Below are 11,538 nucleotides of genomic sequence, written 5' to 3'. Positions count from 1 at the left end.
ATGTCATGTTTGCAGTCAATATGAAATCAGGTCATCCACAAACAGCAGTTTCATTTGGCTGATGATACGGGATATGATACTATGTAGGTTAGTAGAAGTTTAATGACATTTCAGAGGAACACATTGCCCTCAGCTTCCATTTTCCATCCTGAAGATAGAGGAAGTATATTTGTCTGCAGTGCTGGTAAAAACAAATTACAGAGTATTACATTTCATAACACTTCTCCTCAATAATACTTTGGAAAAGTCAGGATGTGATAGAATGTATGCAGCAGAAGTCTACCCTTATGAAGGTGGCATTACGTTCCTCCAAAATGTTGGTAGACTCCTACACACCTACACAGCATCACTTCCAACTTCATGATGATCACTGCCCTGAATATCTCATATCTCACATGTAACACTGGTGTTTGTAGATGACTGTACTTCCACTTATGAACAAGAAATATTGGCACACTACAACACTACAGTAATTGTGCTGTACTGAATAAACTGAACTGTGATCAGTTCAGAAGAATTATGTTACATAATGAAATTATTTCTCAGAGCGTTGTTTGAACAAGTCTTCATCACAGTAGTGAGTCTGTTAGGAAATCTGTACAAATTAATAAGAAATGGCAAGTCTACCATTGCAACCATTTAAAGCTATCAGCCTGACACTTCAGTGGCCCTGCCTGGGCTCCAACTGCATGTGGCCACCTCAACTTTACAGTTAAACTTTTAGTGCATACAAATATATTATGAAATTAAAACATTTCTATATCATTTTTCCTAAAGCTGATATACATTTAAATACTACACCAAGTGAAACTATTTTATTGCACTTTTCTCAACAGGATACTGACGAATAAGAAAACAAAATCTTCAATTTCTTTTGATAGGTGTGTCATACCTGCTGTTTGAAAACTACTTACTGAAAAATTAATCACCTATGGTAAAGATAAATAGTAATGACCATCAGTTACCATAAGCAGACTGCTCTGTGTGAGAATGTTACAAACTGAAATCAACTCCACACACAATTCCAACCTTGCAAGTAACCACACTAACTGAACAACATATTCTGCATGCACCTAATGAAGTGGGTGTACATAGGTAAGTCAATAAGTAAGTTACAAATGGCTACAGAACTTGAACAAATAAGAGTACTGATTTGAAAAATGCTTTTATTTCTCAACATAATCTTCCTGTACATTGAGGCACTTGTCGCATAATCTCACAAGCCCCTGAAAACCAGCAGGATAAAATTTTTTGGGCTGCTGTCAGAACCAGGCAGTGACTTCCCTTTATATGGAACATTTACTTCCTGAGGATGTTACAGCAGGAGTTAACATCCTCAGGAAACTTCATAAGGCCATTCAACAGAAGCGACCAGGATTCCTCACCAAAGGCGTGTTGCTGTTGCATGACAATGCGCGTCCCCATACTGCCAACAAGACAAATGAGACTCTGCAAAATTTCAAGTGGGAAGTCCTCGAGCATCCTCCGTATAGCCATGACCTTGGTCCAAGCTACTTCCATTTGTTTGGCCCTCTTAAACATCATCTTTCGGCTGGACATTTTCCCAACGATGAAGCTGTAGAAAGGGAAGTCACCGCCTGCTTCTGACAGCGGCCCAAAGAATTTTATGTTGCTGGTTTTCAGGGGCTTGTGAAATGATGGGACAAGTGCCTAAATGTACAGGGAGATTATGTTGAGAAATAAAAGCATTTTTCAAATCAGTACTCTTATTTGTTTAAGTTCTATATCCATTTGTAACTTGCTTATTGACTTACCCTCGTATAATTTTACATGTGTTTCAGTAATATATCAGTGGTGCTTTACAATGATTTGCAGTAGACTGTACATCTTCTGATTGTGGTGCTTGTATAACTTTACAGCTTCTCATACTCGCCTACCACTGAATGAGGGTTCCCTTCTTCTCTTGGAAGAATACCCATCTCTGTTTAGTGACCAATTTTCAGGGTTGAATGCAGCATTGATGGGGGGTGTACAATATTGCTATTGCAATCAAGGAAAAAACAAATATAATCACTTCATGTCTGATTTAGCTTAGAGGCTGTTCATCTGGCTCAAGTCCTATAAGCAAGCAACTAATCACTAGAAATTGTACTTTTCAGCTTACAGGTGCCAACAGGTTACCTAAGGAAGCAGGAGAACCACTGTACTCATTTATGTGACATGAACTCCGTGGCCTTCCTTCCAGTACATGTGGGCACTGTCGGCAGCTGCAAGCTGTGTCTTATTTAAAATAGAGATGATATTTCAGACAGTAAGAAACAATAAAATCATGAGTCCACACTATATTTCAGAGTTGGTGGCAGCGTATTTCATGAAGAATTTGCAGTTTTGTTTTCGAGATGGTTGCCCTGAAAAAGAAAGAAATAAAGAAAATGTAGTAATGCTCATGTTAAACTTGAAGACTTCACAAAAACCTGACATGGTGGTTTTCTTCTTGAAAATTAAATTTCATATTCTGCATCAAAAACAGAAATTTTTAGTAAAGCTTCACAGTACCAAAGAGGAAAACCTTATTAATCAATTTTGTCATTAAAATGACACTTTATGGTCTACAGGCTAGAAATTATAACAAGATCAGTGATATGCTCAGAGAAAAACAAATATTTACTTTGCGACAGTATAATCACCAGATGACACTGTCAACATTACTATATGACTTCCCACCTACTCAGCCTTTAAGTTAAAGCTATGAATTACCGTTATTTGCAATGTCAAGATTAGACAAATTTTGAATTCAGTTCACTGGTTTCATCTAGCAATCTGTGTTCTCGTGTCTTAAGTCTGTCAGTTAATGNTTGCAGATTTCTTATATTTTTTCTTCTACCCTGAAGATGGAGGCGATACGTTCCTCCGAAACGTCGGTTAACACCACATATACACGGTGCCAAATCCCAGAAGACTGCTTTCTTCATAGTCACCGCCGTGAAAGCCTCGAATCTTACATAGATACCCACGTTTGTTTACTGCCACTAAGGACCACAAATGGAGACTGTTTCTTTCTGTTTCTGCTGCAAGAGGCTACGTGGTCCAAGTGAGTGTCTGTTGAGCTCATCTGTTTCATCAACTGGAAACAGAAAATATTTGACACTTCAGATGGGGCACATTCTGTTTGCCACTAAACATTCTGAACTGTTTGCAGCACCTGTCACTGATTATGCTAACAGCTGACCAAATTTTAAGTTAGTCTGCCGCTTGAAGTCATCAGTTTCTCCCAATTTCCAACCCATGGTCTGTGTCCATGTCTGCTAGCCTAATGACAACTGAACAAATATGCTGTGTGTTTTTATGAGCAGGCTCCATCTTACATGCCACAAAGTTGTTGTATTCGCTTCTGTCCCAGGGCTGAAGCTACTGTGTTTCTCTGTAGTCAGTGAAAATGAACACACAAAAAGTATGGATGGATATCTATCTGCTATATGGAATCATGGACTTTTAAGATAACCACAATTTACTTCCTTATGGAGCACCATTTAGAAATAGCATCAAACTGTTTCACAGTCTCATGTGCAGCACATCCTTCTATAAAACTTTCTAAAAGTTATTCACTACAAGTTTCCACCTATGAGGTCATCATCAGGTGTTTTAAAATTATAAATGAAGAAACTGCTGTGCTTCCATATTGTGGTTGCTGGTCATTACTGTGCAGTGCTAGACACACAGTATAACACAACAGGCAGAACAACCCGTCACTTCGTACATACACACACAGCAACAACTGACAACCACAATATGGAAGCACAGCAGTTTCTTCATTTATAATTTTAAAACACCTGATGATGACCTCATAGGTGGAAACATGCAGTGAATAAATTTTAGAAAGTTTCATAGAAGGATGTGCTGCACATGAGACTGTGAAACAATCTGATACAAAATGAAGTGCAGCAGAGTGCTACAATGTAATATTATTTAGAAATAACAGCTCATGACCAGATCTGGACCAATACTCACTCCTTCCTGTTCATTCTTCTTCATCCGTTTCTCCACTTCATTTTTCCCTGGTCTCTTTCCATGAAATTCATGAGACAGGTATCTGAAATTAGAGAGAGAGACAACATTAAAGTCATTGTATTTTAGGATCTTACAGAATGTGGCCATGTTTCCAAGTAACACGTAAAATCCTTTCATCCTGAAGTATCAGCCAGGAAAGAGGGTATGATCCATATATAGTTCAATCCGTTATTTTGTGAAATAATAAAAATATGTAACATTCCGTTTTCCAACACAACTTACTCACACAGCCAATAACCAGAAATGGGCATGCTACAGCACATTAAAGTCATACGGATTGAAATGATTAACGCTAAATATTTTAATAAAAGTACAATGGGACAGTAATAATTTTGAGTCATGTTTCTTCTTAATTCATGCAACCTATCTGCAAAATGAACCATTCTCCCACATTCTATGCCTACACAACAAACTGTATCGAGTACAAAGTATTTACACACTCAAATGTCACAATATGTTGCCTAGTTACAAACTGTGACATACAGAATGGAAGAAAAGTAAGTCAAAACAACTGATACTACTGAAAGCATCTGAGGTGGAATACAACAATCTCAGCCCCCCCCCTCATGATGAGGTAATCACAATAGTGCTGGTCAGCAGAGGAACCCTATAATTTAACATGGGATGCAACCCATGGGGGGGGGGTTTCTTTTGTATTCCCGAAGCTTTAACTCTGGTAGATCTGAAGGCATCATCAGTGAGCAGAAAAATCTGTACACAGATGTGACTGAGGATTGAACTAAGAACCTTCTGAATGGGTATAAATGCTTACCCCACGACCCTTTTCTTAAGGACCTACTACCATACAAAAATGTAGTACACTATATTAAGTGGCTCTAGTGTTGCTTCTAACTAAGTCACCATGTTAATATGGCTGATGGTAGACAATTGAAAGAACATATGAGTGGCACGATAACAATACAGAGTTTCACATAAATCCATCAGTTGGTTCACACATTATGGTAAGGATGGCACACACGGATGATAAAGAAACACGGTGGTCCCATAATCTTGTCTGTTTCCACTGAAAAACTGCTTCCTCCTTGGATTTTTTTTTTAAATGGCAATTCCTGTGGGAACTTTTTCTACTCTAAAGAATGTACTACCATTGGACGGGCTATCTTCCACCTATCTTAAAAACAGATATGTTNTTACCAAAATTCGTTTATATTTGGCGAACGAGACTGGACTTGGAACCCTTCATCCCACAGGTTCGACAGTGCTTTAAATGCGGCAGATTCGGCCATATTAGTAAAGTTTGCAAAGCAATTGAGAAATGCCTGACTTGTGCCCACGACAAGCACCCAGAAAGCGAAACATGTGCGACAACCCCAATGTGCATTAATTGCAAAGGTGACCACCCTACCCTCAACAGACAATGTCCCAAATTCAGGGAATCCAAAGAAATCTGCAGAATTATGGCTCATGAAAATGTACCCTTTGCAATAGCACAAAAACAATTCTCCAACATGCAACATAATTCCTTGTTCCACTCACCATCTATAACTTTCAGCAACTTCCCACCATTGCGACATTCTCCTACTCCAAGTAAATTCCCTTTGCCCCCTGAACAGAAAAATCGCAAATACAGTGAAGCCGTGCAAGCTCGGCCGGCCAAGGACCGTATTCCGCACACGACTCCTTACCTCGCTGAGACCAACTCGCTAATGAGCAACACCCATTCTGTTCACCTACAAAGACTGGAATCGATCTTAAAAGCAGACCCGAACTCGAATGCTCTATGGAATAGAATATGGAAAGCAATCGACTTACATATTCAGTTCTCAAATGGACAAGAACCCCAACGTGCTCCGAATACTTCAATGGAATTGCCAAAGTCTCAAAAACAAGCTACATGAACTTCAATTTAGAGCACAACAGTTTGACATCATTCTATTAAACGAAACCTGGCTGACACAAACGGACAAAGTCTATATAAAAGGATTTGACGTTATTCGCAAAGACAGAACGCATCGTGCTGGAGGAGGTACTGCCATCTTCATTAACAATTTTCTCAAATATGAGAAATGACCTGCCCTATATGACTGCGATGGGAGCATTGAACTATGCACATTGACCCTGCACTTAGTAGAGGGAAAGCTACTACTGGCAACTGGATACAGGCCCCCCGATAAACACATTTCGAACGATAAATGGCTGCGCTTCCTAAACCAATTCCACGATAGGTTTCTATTAGCAGGGGATTTTAATGCCCACCACCCCCTCTGGGGCAGCCCTCACGCTTGCTCTGAGGGAGATAAACTTTTTCGCGCCATAGAAAGTACTGATAATTGTGTCATCAACCAAGGAGATACAACCTTCCGCTCAAGACAGTTTAATACGGAATCGGCTATAGATATCTCAATAACAGACAGCCGATCCTACCCAGCGTACAACTGGTGCGTTGGGAAGGACTCATGGGGTAGTGACCCTTACCCTATCACACTAGAACTCCACAAAAAAGCGAATCCCAGACTCATTCACCGGGCACCGCACAAAATATATACTCTTAAGACAAATTGGCAACAGGCCATCTCCAACATCTCCTGCTCAACTTAGATGCCCTCGAAGCAATTATCTTACACCCAGATAAGGACACCCAGGTTAAGTACTCCACCTCTGCAGCTACTATACCTCCGCGGTCATGGAGGCCACACCAGGGAGAAAATACCACAACACGAGAAACCACAAACAGAATTCCAACCTTGCTAACAATCAAAAATCTCACAAACGCCCTAACCCAGCACCATTTTGGAACGAAGACTGCAACCGACTTATTCGGCTTAGAAAAGGAGCACTCCTACGACTCCAGCAGTACCCAACGAGAGACAATTTTCTCCAATACAAGAAAATCGAGGCTAAGACGAGATCTGATATACGCAGAATCAAACGGGACTACTATCGGAACTTCTGTTGTTCCCTCAACCGCTTCACTAATCAATCTTACATATGGAGGAAACTAGCTGGACTTAAGCGCGCCTGGAACACTACCCCTCAATCGAATGAATACAACGTGCAGAGGATTCACACCATTGAAACAGCAATAGAAACACTGTGCCCCCCTTGGGCCCCAGTACAACCGCCATGTTTGAAAAACGACTATGAAGACCCATTCATGGATCACCCCTTTACTAAGGAAGAATTAGAAGCAGCCATCCTAAGTACTAACCCTAAGTCATCCCCAGGCCTTGATGGAATTGACTACTTAGTCATTCGCTCTCTCCCAGACACGGTCAAACCCCTGCTTCTAAGACTCTATAATGACATCTATTTGACTGAATCCTTTCCAACTGAATGGAAACAGTATTCCATCTTCTTCATCCCTAAACCCGATAAAGGAAAAGTCAGACCCATTTCGTTGGCTGCTTGCCTTCTCAAAATCATGGAAAAAATGATCAACATGAGATTAAACTGGTGGTTGGAATACAACCACCTACTACCCCCCCTACAATTCGGTTTCCGTAAGAACAAATCATGCCTGGATAATGCCACTGTGCTTTACCTGGACATAATCAATGCGTTCGACCTGAATCGACACCTGGGTGCCGTATTTCTTGATATCCAAAGTGCTTTTGACAACGTATTGGCCGACGTCCTCATCGAAAGACTGAAACTCACAAACCTCCCTCGCCACTTTTTAGCTTTCATCTACAATTTAGTTTCAGAAAGATTCCTCTACCTCCGATACGACAACCTGGATGTTGTACGAACGGCGTATCGGGGGCTACCTCAAGGTAGTGTTCTCAGCCCGATTCTCTTTGCCCTCTACATGACGCCCCTCAACGCGAGCATGCAAGGCCCCTGCACCGTACTCCAGTTTGCTGATGACATCGCCCTCTACTATTCTGACAAGGATCCCAAAATCATTTCCACTAAGCTCACACAAGACATTGGTACAATGAACGTCTTTCTAGAGAACAGCGGGCTAAAACTGGCCCCCGACAAGTGTCAATATTGCCTCTTCAGTAAAAATAGAACCATAAGAGCTGCCCGCTGGGAAGTAACTATAGGCAACGCCGCATGCAGATCAGTGCCAGTGGTGAAATTTCTGGGAATATTATTCGAATCATCGCTTAATTGGAAACAACACCTCCTCTACATCAGATCCAAATGTATCAAACCATTGACTATTATCAGCTATTTGCGTTCAACATGGATAGGAGCCGACCCATCTATCCTACTACGCCTATATATTGCGCTAGTGAGGTCTCGAATTGAGTATGGTTCGCATCTTTTCACTCCGTTAAATGCCACAGAAACCACCTCCATGGAACGTATACAATGTAAAGCCCTTCGGCTAGCTATGGGATATATGGCATCCACACCCACAAATGTAACCCAGGCAGAAGCACGGATTCCACCCCTGGACATGAGATTTAAACTACTCTGTGACAACTACATCTCCAGAATCTACACCCTCTCAAATCATCCGCTACTGGCCCGTATATCACAACTTGCAGACACTAGGATGCATCCCACCAGGATACACACTGGACAAGAGCCCCTAATTCTCACGTGCTACAAGGAAATTGAACCTCTGCATCACCTTATTGCCCACTCCGATAAACCCCTGATATACAGTTACCCCTACAAGACTTCCTTTCATCAGGCCCGGGTCTCATTTGCCGAGGGCCTAGCTGCCAGCTCATCACCACAAGGGAAGGCCATGATCGACTCGCTGGTTAAGGAACTCGAAGGTTCCAACCGTTGTTTTTTCACAGATGGATCCAAAACGGAAGGTTGCCGTTTTGTAGGTTTTGCCTCCGTGACTTCTACAAACTCCACGGCGAACCTATATAGAACATCCAAGTATGCCTCAGTCTTCACAGCGGAAGCTATGGCTATTATATCGACGCTAGAAATGATAAAACAGAGTCCGAACACACACTTCAGTCTTTTCTCAGACTCCAAAAGTGTCTTGGAAGCCCTACGCTCTGGCTCCCCACTGAAACACTGTAGTCATCTAATACTTACCATTAAAGAGCAACTCCTCATGCTTGAAGAAAAGGGTAAAATCGTTCACTTCTACTGGATACCTGCCCACATTGGAATCACCCACAACGAACGGGCCGACATGGCGGCAAAAGAGAGTGTTTACAAAGGCATAGACTCCCAACTATTATTACCCTGGACCGACCTTAGAGCCTGTTGGAAACAGAAAATGTTAAAGGATTTTTACGCATGGGGCTACTCATCGGGAGCACACAAAGGAAAATATTACTTCGATAATTACTTCGCTGAGGTACCTTACCCCTGGTTCAACAAGATTAAGCTCCACCGGAAGCCCATCGTCACGCTCAACAGACTTCGAGCCGGGCACTACTGCCTGAAAACCCACCTCCATAGACTCAACATTGTTCCCCATGCGATTTGCGACTGCGGAGAAAATATCGAATCTCCCAACCACATCTTATGGCAATGCAAACGATTTGATGCGGCACGAGAAGACATGCTCAGGAACCTGATTAAGCGCAATGAATACCCCCCGTACAAGATCGAACCCCTCCTCAGGGACATGGACCCTGGGATTATTGCATCGATTGCTCACTACCTAACCCGCATCGACATCACCATTTAATGAACATATCTTAGTCCTTGCTACATAAATTAGATACAAACCGTATCTACTCCACCAACAACTGCCTTCACTTAGCCACGTATTTCGGTTTAGACCTACTCATCAGCATGCTATAAACCTGTTTCATATTAAGCCTACTTGTAAACTCAATGTAAATATGCTTTAACTCTGAACCTATTTGTAAGCATGTTACAAATTCTAACTTAAGCTTGTAATTGGCAGAATGGGCCGTCCAGCCCGACGCCAAATTCTTATATCTCACAATAAAAAAAAAAAACTTGCACTTACAAGGTCGAGGATGGAACATAGAGCCCTTTTATCCTCAAAACTTAAGAAGAAACAAGCACCGAAGCTAGAGAACCTAGAGAACGTCCATAGCGTCCACATAAGCCTGACTGCGTCATCCACCAGAAGTCTTCAGTCTCTGTTAATCCCGGAATTTGCAAATAGTTCAAATCGCTCAGTCAAAAAACAGCCTTCTGAGTGCAATTCAGGTTCATGTACAACGCTTTACAATTCCAATATATTTAATTCCTTGAAGCAATAAACGAAACGGCCACATACTTTAACATTAAAATCTATGATTTTTTGTGTTCTGTATGATTCTCACAATAAATAGCGACTTTCACAGCTGAAAAATGTATTAATTTAAGAAACACCCATAAGAAATTCATCTTCAATTTCACGATAAGGAAATAATTCTTTGGACAGCACCCAATGTGTTCAGTATGTGCTTTCTATTTAATCGGTATTAGTGCCTTGAGCGGTGCTCTCTGTTCGTGTAAACATAACATTCAATTTCCTGCAGCTCTGCCAGTCAGTCTAAATAGTACAGTGACCTCACAGTTACGATGGCCGAGTGACTATGATATCAACATACCACAAAGAAGATATGCGTGTAGTTGTGAATAAAGCAAACAAACAAAAGAAACAAAGCCCTTGGTTGCTTGTGATTACAACAGAAACATCCTAGGAGTGGATCTGAGGATCAAATGCTACAGCCATACTTGCTTGAACAAAACAGGAGTACTAAGTGGTATCAGAAGTTATTCAAGAGGCTACTCAATGTAGCAATACATAACGTAATGGTCATATATATCGGTGTCTCCCGAATAACAAAAACATGGGCACGCCAAAGTTCAGACTTTCACTAGCACAAGGCCTCGTGGAAAATTACGGTTCTGGTTTTACTCATCCTATATACGGCTGTCCGACAGTTGATCCGCTGCCTAAAAGACTCGCAGAACGACATTTCCTGGAGCGTATTCCAGCCAAAGGAAAAAAGCAAAGCCTCAAAAAAGATGTGTGGTGTGCGCAAAACATGGTAAATGGAAAGAATCTATCTACTGGTGTAGTGAATGTGAGGCAGGGTTGTGGTTAGATGGATGTTTCAAGAAATACCATACGAAACTCAATTTCTAATCCACTTGCTTCCATCGCTGATAGAGGGCGCTCATATTATAAGGAAAGATTATAAAACCATCTTCTAAGATGATTTCTGTGAAAAATTCATAATTATACCTCATATAGTTCAAAAGTTATGATACATAATATAATTTAGAGCAAAATTTGAATGGGCAATTAAAAAATACTACCGCAGGAGGCCCCACAATAGCGATATTTAAATGCCGACGCTGAAGGGTTAAACCTCTTCTTTAGTCTGCACATTCTGCTAGTTTGTCTCGCACGACAAAATTACGTATCCCGCTGTCGGCCAACACTGCACTGTTACTTCCCTCTTACCTGCAAGATCTTATGCCGATATATTTTTTGACCACAATGCTCAAACAGATTTTATCGCTTTTTAATTTTTAAATCATTACAAGCCATGAAATAAGCTCCCATACTCTTTCACATCGCACCAACCTTACAAACAAAATGGCTACCTTAACCCCTTGAGCGTGACTTTTAGCGGAGCCATTTAAATCCCT

The 11,538-nt window shown here is 41.2% G+C and overlaps 1 protein-coding gene and 1 long non-coding RNA gene across 2 annotated transcripts; one reads left to right on the top strand and one right to left on the bottom strand.

The window, feature by feature from the left end:
* Positions 1-1,708: 1,708 nt before the first annotated feature.
* Positions 1,709-5,148, bottom strand: LOC111862206. The gene is made up of 3 exons (XR_002842391.2): positions 3,970-5,148; positions 2,976-3,085; positions 1,709-2,369 (listed from the first exon to the last, which is right to left on the bottom strand). It is a non-coding gene; the product is annotated as an uncharacterized LOC111862206 (long non-coding RNA).
* Positions 5,149-6,673: 1,525 nt separating this feature from the next.
* LOC111862205 lies at positions 6,674-9,607 on the top strand. The gene has a single exon (XM_023847413.1). The coding sequence runs from the start codon at positions 6,674-6,676 to the stop codon at positions 9,605-9,607; it is 2,934 nt and encodes a 977-aa protein (XP_023703181.1).
* The last annotated feature ends 1,931 nt before the right edge of the window (positions 9,608-11,538 follow it).

The sequence above is a fragment of the Cryptotermes secundus genome, unplaced genomic scaffold (assembly GCF_002891405.2).
Source record: "Cryptotermes secundus unplaced genomic scaffold, Csec_1.0 scaffold1303, whole genome shotgun sequence".
NCBI lineage: Eukaryota > Metazoa > Arthropoda > Insecta > Blattodea > Kalotermitidae > Cryptotermes > Cryptotermes secundus.
Note: the sequence above shows the minus strand (reverse complement) of the source record. Positions and strands in the feature narration are given on the sequence as shown.